Source organism: Galeopterus variegatus, unplaced genomic scaffold (assembly GCF_000696425.1).
Source record: "Galeopterus variegatus unplaced genomic scaffold, G_variegatus-3.0.2 Scaffold6476, whole genome shotgun sequence".
Classification (NCBI taxonomy): Eukaryota; Metazoa; Chordata; class Mammalia; order Dermoptera; family Cynocephalidae; genus Galeopterus; species Galeopterus variegatus.
The window spans coordinates 95,159-110,444 of record NW_007732587.1 but is presented as its reverse complement, the minus strand read 5'-3'; the positions used below and the strand labels follow the sequence as shown (position 1 = coordinate 110,444).

The window sequence follows — 15,286 nt, the reverse complement described above, 5'->3', positions numbered from 1 at the left end:
TTTCTTCAATGCCTTTGATTCTTTTTTCTTTCTTTCTTTTTTTTTTTTTTTTTTTTTTTTGCTTGTGTTTTTTTTAACAGCCCATCTTCAAGTTCAGAGGTTCTCTCTTCAACTTCCGCAAGCCTGCTGGTTAAACTCTCCATTGTGTTTTTTAGTTCGCTGAATAACTTCTTCAGTTTGGCAAGTTTGGCTACATATTTTTTCAGGGCATTGATTTCCTTGTACATTTCCTCTTTCAGGTCCTGTATACTTTTCCTCGTTTCATCATGATGTCTAGCTGAGTTTTCTTGTATCTCATTCAGTTTCCTTAGAATTATCACTCGAAATTCCTTGTCAGTCATTTCAAGGGCTTCTTGTTCTATAGGATCTAGAGCTTGAGAGTTATTATCCTTTGGTGGTGTACTTTCTTGATTTTTCATATTTCTGGTATCTTTTTTTTGATGTTTATTCATTGTGGCAGGGGGTTTCACAGTCCACAGGTTTGACACTATTCACTGACTAAGATGTTGCTGTGGTTGCCAATTTGGTATGGCTACCTCAGTGACTGCTCAGTTGGCCACTAGTGCCTTGCGTGTGTGGTTGCCTCGGGTCTTGGGCCTCTCCAGGGAGCCACCTCTCTGTTCAGCTTGGACTCTGCCGGGCTGCTGGATCACGGGGCAGTACTGCAGGGGGTGTGGTCTCTGCTGAGCTTCCACCTCCCGTGCTGGACTTCTCCCTGTTCCATGTGCTCTGGCCTGGGCTGCTGGGATGTGCCGAGGCACCGCAAAATGTGTGGTCTCTGCAGAACTTCCCCTTCCCCTGCAGGTTGTCTCTCTGCTGTGCATGCTAGGCCGGGCTTGGGATGGAGCCGGGTGGCAGTGGTGAAGCCTACCTGCTGCTGGATCCCGCAGCGGCGGCCCCCCCACAGGGTATGTGGACTCTACAGAGCTTCTATCTCCCTTGCTGGACGTCTCTGTGCTCCGTACGCATTGGGCCAGGCTGCTGGATCTCGCGGCAGCAGTGTGGTCCCCATGGAGTTCCCACCTCCCCTGCCGGACATCTCCCTTCTCCGAGTGCACAAGGCCGGGCTGGGAATGGAGCCGGGTGCCTGTGGTGAAGCCTACCTGCTGGATCACACAGTGGCGGCCCCACAGGGTGTGTGGTTTCTGCGGAGCCTCCGTGTCCCTTGCCAGACGTCTCCCCACTCTGTGCACACTGGGCTGGGCTGGGAATGGACCTGGGTGGCGGCAGTGAAGCCTATCTGCGGCGGCCCCGCAGGGCATGTGGTCTCCGCGGAGCTTCTGCCTCCCCCGCTGGATGTCTCCCCGTTCCATATGCACTTGATGTTATGTTTTTATAGTTTAAATTGGTTGATTTGTGGGAGAGAGTGCGCTAGGGACCGTCTATTCCGCCATCTTGACCAGAAGTCGACACTTTAAGCTCTCTAAATATCAGTATGATGAAAGTTTCTGAGACTGGGAAGTCCAAAGGCCATCTGGTGAGGGTGACAGCGACCCAGGGGTCTCACATTGCAAGATGATGGAAGCAGAGAAAATGGAGGGAGAGAGAGCTACTGAAGTTTCTTCAATATTCAATCAGCTGTAGCCTTTTTGTGACCTTTACATATTGTGTATGGTAAAGTAGCAGGATCAGTATAAAGACAAGGGTAACATCTCTTAAAACAGGCAGTCAACATGTGAACATCTCTTCTGTACTGGTCAGTATTTCCATTATCTGACTACCAGTGTGAAAATTGTAGCTCTTTAAGCCACCATGAAAATCAAACTAGTCTTAAGCATTTTGGAAAAAGGCATACATGTTAGAAATTCCTGAATGATGAGTCAGCCTGATCAGTTCCTTTTCTACCAGTCACCAAACCCTGCTTCTTACTTTCATGGCACAACCTTAGACACGCTTCTGTATCACAGGACTTTGTCCCCCAGTGCCTTTCCTACTTACTTCAGGTAGATATGAAAGACTGGCAGCAGGGCTTTCTATTTGCCAGGCCTCCTGCCAGTGCAGGGGTTATGGATGAGGGGTTAGGCTCCTGACTGCTCTGCTTTTACTGGAGGCAGGGCCAGGAAAAGCATTTGACAAGTAGAAGTGATAAGAGCCTTAGGGCTCCATAAACCCACATTTCTAATAGTCATCAACAGTACAATATCTTATACTACAAGCTTTCCTTAACCCTGAGTCATTTGAGCTCAGATAGTATAAAAATCCAAACCTGCTATCTTATATCTAAATAGTTGGGAGTAGAGGAGAGTCTGTTTTCTTTGGATAAAAGTTAGGATGATAGTTTCATCCCATTCTGGTCTTTGTGATTAATTGTCACATACAAAGGGGGCTAAGTACTCTAGCAGAAACTTTGAATTTCCTACATAGACTTCCCTCTGGTTAGCAGGCATTGACTTTTTTGGCTTTCCTGAAGTGGTCTGGGTACTGTCTATTGCCTTGTCATTTGTTGATTCCTTTTCCGTGATCTCTGTTTGGTGTGATAATGAACAACAAAGCTGAAAATCGGAGGGCTCTTGTGTATACTTATATAGGTGCCCATGCTGTGATTGCCAGAAGGCCAGAAAGCCAGTTCTCTAGTGAAACAGACTAGTTTGCTTTCATTGAATTTCATGAGAATTGCTTTTACTGAGAAAGACAAGGGACGGGCCAGCCTGTGGCTCACTCGGGAGAGTGTGGTGCTGATAACACCAAGTCAAGGGTTAAGATCCCCTTACCGGTCATCATTTAAAGGAGAGAGAGAAAGACAGGGGAGGAGGGGAAGGTGGAACATACAGGAAGATGGGACATTCCTGAATGTAGATCCCTGAATCAACTATTTGTAGTTTCAGGGGAAGACAGAACGAGAAGCAATCCCAATGGTTTTATCCTTTTAGGAACCCAGGGTCTTTGTTCTAGAAGGTATCTACTTGATGGTAAAATTATGACCTTAATGTATCAGATCTCAGTCGCCATGCATTTGTCTCTAATACCAGTCCACCTCAAGTAGTTGGCATCAATTTAGTGAAAATATAATGGTATCAGTGTAGTAGAAGTTGTTCTGAACTTGGAGATGGAAATACTCCAAGTTTAAATCCCAATTTTGCTTCTCTCTAACTTTGTAACTTTGAGTAAGTCTTATAACCACTCTATCCTCTGTTTGTAAATCAGTATAAGGGGTTAATATAACCAACCTCACAATGTTACAAGGATTGAATGAAATAATGTATGTGAAAACAGTATGATGCTTGCTTAGAGAGTAGAGTTTTCTTTTTTTTCCCCCCATACTTAGGTGGTGGCAGGGGGTGGGTAGTATATTTATCCATCAATATTACGGATGCAGTTGTTCTCAGGTTTTTTGCTTTTAGGCAGAAACTTGTATAGATGACTATTAATTCCTCTTGTAGTTGATGTTTAAAAAAAAAAACCAACAAAATTACAGTGCTTTCATAATGGAATACTAAGCTCAGACATTTTGGGGGTGATTTCAAAATCATGTGCTATTTTGCCATTTATTCTACACCTGGTGAAATTAATGAGAGTGAAATTGGTAGAGTGTTAATGCAATCGAGAGCCTTTTCTTTTCTTTTCTTTTCTTTCTTTCCTTTTTTTTTAAAAAAAACTAATTACCATCGTTTGTTTTTCCCTTTTTGGTCTTCTGTGTGGCCAAGTATCCCTTTAGAACAAACTTCATGGGATGAACATAGCCAAATGAGCTCACTGCTGGTAAAGTCTATTTTTCCTGTGCTGAAGGTGTTAAGTATGACAGATGAGAAATACAGTACATGGTGGGAAAGGCAAGAGCCAGTGCTGCCTATAGGGCCTGACTGTTCCTATCAGCTGGGGTTTCTTTCAGCTGTCCTGCATTTTGGATGGACCCCTCCCACCCCCACCCCCAATTCAGAGCCCTTGAGTTTGAGCTCCCTTTTGTTAACTGGTGGAATATGTTGGTAAGTGCAGTAACAAAGCTCCTTAACTGCCTGCCTCAGTGCACGCCTGAAGAAAAGTCATCCACAGTGTTCTGCCACCTTAAAGCTACAGCTTGTGACTTTTACTTCTTGCCTCTCTACTTTAGTCTTTGTTCGTGTGTATGTTTTTATGTAGTTGCAGTCATTTTATATACTTTTTTCCATCCGTGGCACATTTTCCATGTATATTTGTGGTACTCACAAATTATAGCATAATGTTACATAATTTTATGTATCACATTTTCCTCTCTTATTAATCATTTAGGTTACATCCAGTTTCTTGATTTTTCTGTTTCTGTCTTTTGCTATTATGGGAAACACCAAAATGAACATATTTATATGCAATGTTATTTCCCTAAGAGAAATTTCCAGGAGTTAGATCCCGGGATAAGAGGGTATGAACATTTTAATGGCTCTTGCCTTGTAATGTCATATTTTGCTTTCCAAAAGAGCAGTGCCTTTTTATAGTGCTACTAGTACAACCACACACCCCCTTTAAAAGAAAGACTTTTTACCATTTAGCACAGAACATGCCCTTGCTTTTATTTGGGTCTTTCTTATTGTGAGGGAAGGACCAAACAGGATTTATAAGCCCCATTTAGATGTGACTAGCTTTTCCTAGTAATAGTTAAAAGGGAGACATCCACTGTGTTGAGCTGCTCACTCTACAAAGCCCTGGCACATCATATATATGTACGTGATATGTCTCAAGTAACAAATTGCATTTTTGGTAAGCTGGTTTTAACTCCCTTACATCAGATAGGAATGCCGAAGTTGGAGTTTTTATTATAGTTTTTTTGATGGCAGAATGTTGTACAAATATACTGGGCTTGCTGTATATTCTTAGTCACTTTTTAAAAATGTCCTGGTATGTTTAGAATGACTATGTTTCTCTGTTTGGTTCCTTTGATCCTTTGCAAAAATAAAAACAAAAACATCAAACAAGATAAAGTTTGAAGTAGCTAAGAGCCTCTACTTGGCTGTCAGGAGTATTTAAGACAATCTAAGTTTCCATGGTTCATGTTATCTTAGGGTATCTTGTGCATTGATCTTGTGAAATGAACCCTTGTGGTCCCTTCTGGGCTAATAACCCTTTGTGTCTTGTTTTTCACAGTGAACATAAAGATTCTGAAAAGAAACACAAAGAGAAGGAGAAAACCAAACACAAAGATGGAAGTTCAGAAAAGCATAAAGACAAACACAAAGACAGAGACAAGGAAAAACGAAAGGAGGAAAAGGTACAGAACTTTCTAGTGGGGGAGGGAGGGATATAGGATGTACTTGTATTTTGTTTACCATTTAAAGGCCGGTAATGAAAGAACCTTCACTGCATAGTAAGATTCCCTTGGCTTTGGAGTGGCAAGGTCTCTGTCAGGAGACTTTAGAAACAGGCTTAGTCTTAAACCATGAAAACTAAGCCCTTTACTACCATGTTTTTCACAGTAACATCTCTATCCATATTATAATCTTACTTTATATTGCCAATGGATGAATTGAAGATGTAGGGTTTCTAGAAATGTTGATTTTCTTAATTAGGGAAAATTAATTTTGTTTTGGGGAAAAGGCCTAATGCCTTGTTGGGCCTAATGTTCTTCTTGATTTAAACATTTAAAGTTCTTCCTGAGTGAAAATTTGGTGATGCTGGTATCCTTTTGTGTTTTTTTTTTCCCCCTATTTTATTTTATTATTTATTTATTTATTGAATCATAATTGATTATACATGTTTTTGGGATTCAGTGTTGGCATATGTTGGTCAAATCAATATTACTAGTATGTATATTGTTACAGATTGTACTTATTCTTTATGCCCCTTGTCCAATCTTTCCCTATCCCGCTCTCCCTCCACCACCGATAACCCTAGATTTCTTTTCTCCCCTCTGAAGGAGTAATGGTTACCCTGCTGATTTGTTGCCTAAATGGTCTGTCCAATGCTGAAAGGTGTGTTCAGGTCCCCCAGTATTATCATAGAGCAGATGCTTCTTTCACTCTGGGATGTGCTTTGTGGAGAGAGACATTCTGTTCTTTTCTTTGATCTCTGCTGGTGATTCTCCTTCTGTCAATGCACTCCAGTGGCTGGTGGACCACCTGCATGGTGGTTGTGATGTCTAGCACTTTTGCTGCAGCCATTGTTACTGTGGTGGCTGTGGTGGTCCACCCACACGGAGGTGATATTTTTGGCATGCTCCTTGGAGCTGGTGGTATGCCTGGTTGTGGGCATACCACCAGTCCCCTGGCTCCATATCTCCGGCTCCCAGGTGGGGCCCCAAGGCACTGGTGGTGTGCATGGTTGTGGGAGTTGGGGGTCCAGTCCCCAGCTTCAGGCCTCAGATCCCCTGGTGGCCCTGAGGCATTGGTGGTGTGCCTGGGCCAGAACTAATTTTCTGTCCTTTGCTTACTTCTAAAACGGGGGAGCTTCCTGTGGGAACCTGTACTTGAGCTGTATTGTTGAGGTAAATTGCTGCTTTGCTGCTGTGTCCCTAGGGAAGACTTTTTGTGCAGCTCAGGGTTTAATGGTTGACCTTATAGGTACTTCCGGCTCTCTAGTGACTGGGTGCACCTAGGTTGTGGAGAAACTCTGATCTGGGCCTGAATCTTTTCATCAAACTGTACCCCATGCAATTCTGCATTCCCAACCATTCTCCTCTGAGTGGTCCTGCACTGATTGGGGGGCAGGTTGGCTGTCCTTGCTGTATTCCAGTGTTCTCCTGGTGGGCCCCCACCACCTGTGCTCCAAACATTTCCCCTGGATGGGCCCTGCGATACTCAGTACCCTCTGAATGGCTTCCCTTTTTCAGCTGTTCTGGCTCCTCGCTCCTGTGTGAGTCCACGGTAACCCTATTAGTGGTCTTGCTGTCCTGGGGGCCAGCAAGGCCCTCTTCTCCCCTGCTGCCTCCAAGCAACTCCATCTGATGGGCACAGCTGTGCTTCTGCCAGCTCCTGCTCCATGCGCTCAGCAGTTTCAGCCTTAAAGCGGCTGTGTTCCCAAACGCTCTGAGCAGTTTTTTCTTTCTCTCATCGTGGCTTCTCCCCCTTCATGAACTCCATAGGTCTTTCCTCTTCTTCCCCTGAGCTCCAGTGGCCCCAGCTTGGCTCTTGTTACATTTTTATAGTTGTAAATTGGTTGATTTGTGGGAGAGAGTGACACTGGGGACCGTCTATTCCATCTTGACCGGAACTCCAGTTCCTTTGTGGTGTTTGGTTCCAGCATAACCAGTGCAAGCTTTCTCAAAATGGCTAGGCTCATCTGGCTGGGAGTGAATAGTACTATGTGTAGACTTTTTCAAAAATATTTTTTTTTAATTTATTTTTATTTACACATTTGTGGGACACAGAGTTGACTATCCTTATTTGCATATAGTATGTGATGATCAAAGTCAATATTATTAGCATGTTCATCATTACAAATTGTAATTACTTTACAAAAGATTCTTTTTATTTTAGTTTTTGAAAAAGTAATGTTGGTACTTGGTAAATTTAGACACTGTGAAATAGGGAATATGGCAAAGAAGACGTCTTTCTTTCACTCCTGACTCACTGTCCCCCACCTTTCCCTTCCCAGAGGCAGCCCCTGTATCAATTATGTTTTTATCCTTCAGAGAGAGAGCTGTTTGTGTGTGTTGTCCTCTTGTGTGTACATATAAAGATTTTTGAAAGACCTAGAGTTTCTGACAAGTTTAGAAAGTGGGAAGTTGAAGGAGAAGAGGGGGAAAGCGAGTATACTTCACTGAAATCAAGAAATAGTAGACTATTCCTTTTTGGTTTGTTTTTTGTTTGGTTTTGGGTTTTGTTTCCTTTTTGCACTGCCAATGGCAAATCTTTGAGTAATGGAACATATTTATTGCGGAAAGGGGACGTGCTATGATTTAAAGGTTAAAAGCCGTCATTTTGAAGGAAAACCTTTCTTAATCAGTTGGACAGTTTCACCCAGAAGAATGGTAAAAAACAAGTCTTGGAAAAGACCTTTAACTCACCTGTTTGGTTTTTCTAACAAGAGCCAGCCTGGGATGAAAATACCCTGCCCCAAGAGTTGATTCATATTCTCAAATAAAAGAGAGTTTTTTTCAAAGTTCTTTCAGTATACTAATCAGTTATCATTGTTTATCTTTCAGATTAGAGCTTCTGGGGATGCAAAGATAAAGAAAGAGAAGGAAAATGGCTTCTCTAGGTAAGCCTCTGCTGCACTGGCTTCCCTTTCTCTCAGTGCCTAACAGGCCAGTTGCTCATGTTGTAGTGTTGTCTGAGCTTACCCAAAACACACTGACCTGGATACCTTGATGGTTCTCAGGAAGCCAGCAGTTTGAGGACTTGGTCTAAGCCTCTATAGTGCTGTTTCTATAGTGCTGTTTAGTGAGACTGACCAACATATTTTCCAAAAGGTTATTTTGAGTAGAGAATTGACAGGAAGAGATTTTAAAAATTTTAGATATAATTTGCATACCATGAAATATGTCTTTTTAAACTGTATGGCTTATTGGTTTTTAGTATATTCACAAGGTTGTGCAACCTCTTCACTATCTTAATTCCAGAACATTTTTATCACTCTAAAAAGAAACTCTACACTCAGTCGGTAGTTATTATGAAGTTTCCTAAAAATCACCTACTCTGAATTCTTCCTTAATAATATTGTGAGGATCACATATAGATGCTTACTTGACCTTCATTTTAGGGATGGGTCTAAATGTAGGTAGAAATATGTTATCTCTTTTCTAGAAGGAGAGGAAAATGCAGGCAATCTAGAGGTTACTTTTCCTGTACGGTTTTCGCCATTATGATTTTGTTTTCCTCATCTGCCTCAGCTTCCTAAAATAATCCTGAAGGTCTCCTCTAGTTTCAAAAAACTACACGTTTATGATCATATATTCTCACTTCACTGAATGACAGATGGATTTATTAGGAGTTGTTGGAAGGGTTTGCATTGTGGACTAGGACAAAGTGTTTTGAGAGTTTTGCCTCCTTGAAACTTTGAACTTTAAGTTTCATTTGATAAAAGTTTTGAAAATTGTGCCATGTACTCTGGGTCCTTTAGGTAAGGAGAGGGAAGTGCCCTCTTCAGGCATGTTTTATAACTGTTCTAGGAATGCAGAATAATAAAATTCAGAAAGCTTTAGGGCTGCAAGCTGCCATAGGAATTCTGATTTCTTAGATAAAGTGACTGAGGGCACAGGATGGCTAATCTCTGCCAAAAGACCACCTAGGACTTTTACTAAACTAATACTAAGATATGAATAGACTCTGGACTTGGCATATAGTCATGGGTTCATCTTCAGACTTTTTTGGGTTGTTAGGAACACACCCTTCAGGTAGTTGTCTCTATGTTCATTTTGCTGGATGGCTTGCTAGCTCGTGTGTATGTCTTTGTAGAGAATTCAGATGCTTCACTGGAACACAATTTTCTGGTAAATTGTTTTAGAACTCCTTCCTTCAGGCCTGGTAATAACCCTTTCCATATGTTTTTAACTTCACCCGTGACAATCCTAGGATCTAGCATTTACTTAACTAGTTGGTTAAATTTCTTTCCTTCTGGACCCTTGGGGCTAGGTAATTGGGGAAAAAGAGGAGCAGCTGTAGAAGTTGGCATTTGGGGAGCATGCTTAAATAAGGAGAGCTAATCTCTTTAAACATTGAAATTCTTTTGCAATCAAGGGGATCCAGTATGCTTTTGGAGGGAGCTGCATTTTCTTCTCTTGAAACTCTGTGAATATACTTTGCAGCTGAGTCTGGATGCTTATATCCTTGGACCACTTCACAGATGGTGGCTTCCCTGAACTGAGTTAGGGTAGTGAGGCTCTAAAGAGATGTTCCAGGCCAGAAAACATCCCAAGGCTGTTGGTGATTGCTGGTACCTATGGTTTTTTGTTTTTACTTGTTCCTTCTCCTTTTTAGTTCAAGGTAGTTGTTTAACAGGATCGTCTTTATATTCAAAAGGCAAAATCTTAACAAAAATAGTGGTGAGGCACTCTTCTGTGTATAAACTAAGTAAACTTAAGGCGGAAGTTGAACAATGAATTGATTTGGCTTCGAATGACTTAAGTTTGTTTTGGGTCTCTTGTTTTAGCACATGCTCTTTTTTTGTTGTTACTTTGTCGGCTTGGTTGTTTTTCCAGGTAACTGGATATACATGTACATTATTGCCAGATTTTTAGAATTTTAAGGGACCACGTTTGGGAGATAAATTTTTATCCTGTTCCTTGTAAAAGTTATATTTTAGCTTTTGGAGAACTAGAAAGACCAGTTTAGATCGTTTGTGAGGTCAGATATACAGTAGATCTCTCATGCAAGGCAAGAAAACAATTTAGGTTTATTCCTGTGGGTGTCTGGGTTGTGCTGGCAAAAGTAGCTCATATAGTGGAAAAGAATACTGACTTGCCATAAGGGGTCCTGATCCCAAATCCTTATATTTCTTGTTCGTCTATAAAATAAAAACAATACTACTTCATAGGGTTGTAGTGAGAATTAAGTGGGAAGAAGTGCTCATGGAAAATCTTTGTAATGTATACACTGTTATCCTTGTATTAGCTTCTTTTCAGTAAGGTGATGTATCCCTACTTTGTATTATGTGTATAATGTAGATGTTCTAACTCAGTGACTAGCAATTTTTTTCTCTCTAGTCCACCACGAATTAAAGATGAACCTGAAGATGATGGCTATTTTGTTCCTCCTAAAGAGGATATAAAGCCATTAAAGCGACCTCGAGATGAGGATGAGTGAGTATTTCTTAATATTTTGACTTTTGAAAACTAAAGAAAGTTATTTAAAGAATAAATGTATGTTTCTAAAATATACATAGAAACTGCATTGTGGGCTTTTATTCATTTGTAATTTGTGATTAATGGACTGGGTGACTGATTTCTCTTTAAATTATGAGAAGTGGGCTTTGCTAAGCAAATAAGAAGTGTACCTGAGGCTTTCGTGGAGAATATATAAATTTAAGATTTTTTCTTATTAAAAAGTCAATGCATATTTATTGTAGAAATTTTAAGTATTGCAGAGTTCATGAAAAATAGTTAAATTATTTAAGTTACTTTAAGTTTATCATCACCTACCACAGGTAAGTTAAAGCAGTTTCTCCTAGGATCTGTGCCTATCAATACATTCTAAGTGAAGTTTCAGTATATAGAAATAATAAAACTGCTCTTACTTAAAAACAGTTATTTGAGGCTTACATGTACCCCTTTCCCAGATAATTAGTGAGATTAAATTCTATTTGTTATTTTCAGTTTTGTATATATTATGTTCCAGGAATCCACAATGGATTTATGGTAGAAAGTGGGTGGAAAGGGAGAAGGGAAATAGTGAACTCATATTTATATTCATTTAATACAGTATTTCTTTCCTCCTCTTTCAGTGAGTTACTGCTATGTGATAGCCATTGTGCTATACATTTGGTTCTCAGACTTTCATCTTATAATGGTGTCTATTTCTGTGTGTATCCCTCTATTCCACTTCACTTTCAGGCCTGCATGTAGTATAAGTTGTTTGTTTTGTTCTATATAGGGTCATAACTATCGGTCCTTGGTCTGGCCTCCTTTACTTTCTCCACTTCTGTTACTCTTGACCTAAGAATAACAGCAGCCATACCTGCTATTGAGGCTTCCAAGAGTTTGGAGATCCTAATTCTACGGGTGAGAACTCCTGAGTCAATTATATTAACTGCATATTCTTGTTCCTTTTTTCTAGTGCTGATTATAAACCTAAGAAAATTAAAACAGAAGATATCAAGAAGGAAAAGAAACGAAAACTAGAAGAGGAGGAGGTTAGTAAAAAGACTTAAGCCCTTTGGGGCTTGAGTTTAGAAGTGGGAGTTTTCCATAAAACAACTTTTAAAGGTAAATGAGTTTTAAGAATTTATTGGTTTGTTGTAGTAAAATTAGAAAAAAAATTGCACACAAGTAGTGGCTGTGGCACTATTTTAAGATCTCTTAGAGCCTCCAAAGTGTCTTAACCACAACAAGCAGTGATTCTACTCTCTTACCCTTCCTGGGTGTCTACCCTTAGTTATGCTGCCAACTGACGTTCTTAGAGAAACTATGCTGTCTTCATATATACAGGGGAAGTGTTAACAAGAAACCACATTTTGGCTTATAACCCTGAAGAATTTTCCCTAAGAATTGTTTTAGTGGTCTTATTAACAAAAACACGCTCGTCACTCATTTTGGGTCACCATTCCCTGTTTAAAGTCCTTTAAAGGGTGCCCCTTGGACGGAGGATGAAACCCAAGCTCTTTACCCTAACTCCTCCTGATCTGGCCCCTTCATCTTGTGTCTCTTCTGTAGCTCACCTTGTTTTAGCCGCACTGGCCTCCTTTGTTTCTTTTCCATACCAAATTCTTTTGTGTTTTAGAGCTTTATGTAGCACATGCTGTTCCCTCAGTCTGGAACACACATGCTCTTCTTCCCTTCTTTCTTCTTTCAAATCTCAGTTCAATTTAAGTATTTTTCTAGGTGTTCTATTTGATGCTTGTGGTAGATTTTAAAATACAGTACTATGGTTCCTCCTTTTGACACTTTCAATGTCTTGCACTAAAAAGTTGTTAGCAAGTAATTCAAGAAAAGATGGCAGAAATTCACAGGTGTCTTAAACTTGCACTTTTCTAAGAGAAGGGGTTGAGTACGTTCTTAGCTCTTATGCTTCATTTGAGGTTAGCCATTATTGTAGGGCTAAATGGGTATACAAGTGTACAGTGGATACCTCGAAGTACCAGTAGAAAAGATTGTGATAGTAAGGGTGCAGTGAGTCTTAAGAATGTAATCTACCATAGTAGTAGTAAGAATAATATTAATAATCATAGTTAAGTGTAAAATAGATGCTTATTATGTACCAGGCACTATTCTACATGCTGTGTGTGTGTGTGTGTGTGTGTGTGTGTGTGTGTATCATTTCATTTCATTCTTACAACAACTCTTTAAGAGAGACATATCCCTACTATTATCTCCATTTTACAGATACAGAAATAGAGGTGTAGAGAGATTGAATCATTTGTTTGAGGTCACACAGCTACTAAGTGGTAAAGCCAGAATTTGATCCCATGCAATCTGATTGTAGAGCCAGCACACTAAATACCATGTTATCTTGCCTCCTATGGGACTTTACTGATCCTTTAACTCCACAAGGAGGAAGAAGAAAGATCTTTAATGAAATCATATTAAGAATGTTAATGAGTTAGGTGAACCACAGAGAGATGACCAGATCCTAAATTTAGAATATTTTAGTTTTTCTGACAACTAGTCTATTGTTGGCAGAAGTTCAAGTTAATGAGAGCCAACTCAAGGAATTGAGAGTGAAATGTTGAGTAGTGGTTATGGTAGCCAGTCACTTCACTTTCATGTAGATAAACAGTACAGACTAGTCAAAAAATAAATGTAAAGCTTGAACTCTCTGTTTTTATGTAAAATAATACTGTTTCTCTGAATTTGTTATACCAAAAAAAAAAAAGAACAGTTGACTTTATTTTTTATTCTCCTGTTTAACTGCCCTCCCCCTATAGGGGGAAAAATGCAGGCTGAAAAACTGTGAATTAATACACAGTGTTATTGTGGCAGGGACCCCAGATGGCAAAATCTGTCATTAAACCTCACTCTCCAGCTATGGTTATTTTTGTTTCTGGGAATTGTTCTGAGGTCTCTCAGTGACTGATTAGCCCAATTTGAGGCTTTAAAACATACAATATAGCCAGTAGTTTCCTGATTGGACTTTCTGCATGCCTGTTCAGAAGCTGTTCAGAGAATGTCTGAACTGAAAAAACGTTTCACTTTCTTGTATGTTTCAGCCTAAATAGTAAACATTATCTGAATTAATGTGATCCTCTAGTACCTTCTCCTCCCAAACATAAATGTTTTTTATATTCCTCATGCCTGTTTTAAAATGTATGGTACTTAGGCTTTGCCCTTCCTCTGACCCTAAAGGTCATTTGCTTATAGACTTTGAGTTTATTTCTGTCTTGATTGCCATCCTATCATGTCATCCTAGAATGTTTATCTATTCCAGTCATTCCCATGAGTCACATTCTGTTATTTTCCTCATAAAGTTAGGTTCTCATCATGGTCAATAACACCTATATGACCTTGATCAAGTGACAAAACCTGTTTTTCAAAGTTTCCTTGATTGTAACTGGAAGAGGTTAAACTAAACTGTCTATACAGTTCTTTCCAGCTCTGCCATTTTGTAATTGATTTTAAGATGGTTCAAAACCACATTTCATTGCTATAAAATGAAATATAAAACTTATTGAATAAAGACATAACTTAAATGTTGAATAGGTAGGACAAAGGAAAATCTTCTTCAAAAGAGTTTAGATTCTGTTAAATGGGACCTCCACCTGTTAAATGTCACATTTTTGTCTGAGTGTATATATGTTTTGAGATTTATCCCCCTGCAAGGGTGAATTGCACTTCTTTAGGTTAGATGGTCTTTTATTGTGTAGCTCATCTGCTTTGACAGTTCAAAGACGAGCCATAAAAAAATAACACTGTAGACTTTGGTAATCATTTTAGGCCCCCCCAAATACTTGCTTACTACTTCATGACTGTACATACAAGCAGCAGTGATAGAAAATATTTTCCACTAAATCAGGAATCTCCTTTCAAATTGAATACTAAATATCTAATGCAAAGCCTCCTATACCCATTATTTGATTGTATTAGAAGAGGTTTAAAGATGAGTAGATTTTAAAATAAGTGAGGGAAATAACACTGGGATTGCTCTTTATAGCAATGTTTTCCTAACCTCACCTGAGGTTAAAAAAATATGTAGTTTTCTAGGCTCTTCCTTTATAGAATGAGTGTTTTTTTAACTACGTCCTCGAGCAATCATTTGTTGGGGAGTTTTGGGAAAGTACCAGCAATTTTTTTATGTGTCTGTCAAATGAGAGGATTGGAGCTAAGATCCTCTCCAGTTCTAATAGTCTATGATTACAGTTTTTCTTCCTAATGGCTCCCCAAAACTACCTCCAGAAGTGTGATCTATCCTTATTCAAGTGCTTTCTCACCATGTTTCTTCGTAGGATGGTAAATTGAAAAAACCCAAGAATAAAGATAAAGATAAAAAAGTTCCTGAGCCAGATAACAAGAAAAAGAAGCCGAAGAAAGAAGAAGAACAGAAGTGGAAATGGTAACAAATCACCACTGGGTTAAAATGTCAGCTCTCTTATTGTATAACCTAATCAAGAGTGTTGAGTTGTTATAATTAACAGCCTGATTTTGGGGGGGGGGGTACTTAAATGAATCTTTCTAAAATAAGATTTTGAAATAAGTTTTTCAAGTCCTAGTGAAATCATTAACTTTCTCTAAACCTTTTGGGTCTCAAAACTAGTTCTACCCTATTGAACTGAATGGACTGTAGAAGTAGAC

The 15,286-nt window shown here is 39.6% G+C and overlaps 1 protein-coding gene across 1 annotated transcript in view; it reads left to right on the top strand.

Moving 5' to 3' along the window:
- TOP1 (topoisomerase (DNA) I) overlaps positions 1 to 15,286 on the top strand; it is a gene marked incomplete at its 5' end in the record, with an annotated part of 69,087 nt that overhangs the window by 17,005 nt on the left and 36,796 nt on the right. The window contains 5 exons of the mRNA XM_008590938.1: positions 5,056 to 5,179; positions 8,051 to 8,106; positions 10,550 to 10,645; positions 11,619 to 11,694; positions 14,941 to 15,047. Coding sequence (XP_008589160.1) covers positions 5,056 to 5,179; positions 8,051 to 8,106; positions 10,550 to 10,645; positions 11,619 to 11,694; positions 14,941 to 15,047 — 459 coding nt within the window. The remainder of the gene's footprint in view (positions 1 to 5,055; positions 5,180 to 8,050; positions 8,107 to 10,549; positions 10,646 to 11,618; positions 11,695 to 14,940; positions 15,048 to 15,286) is intronic.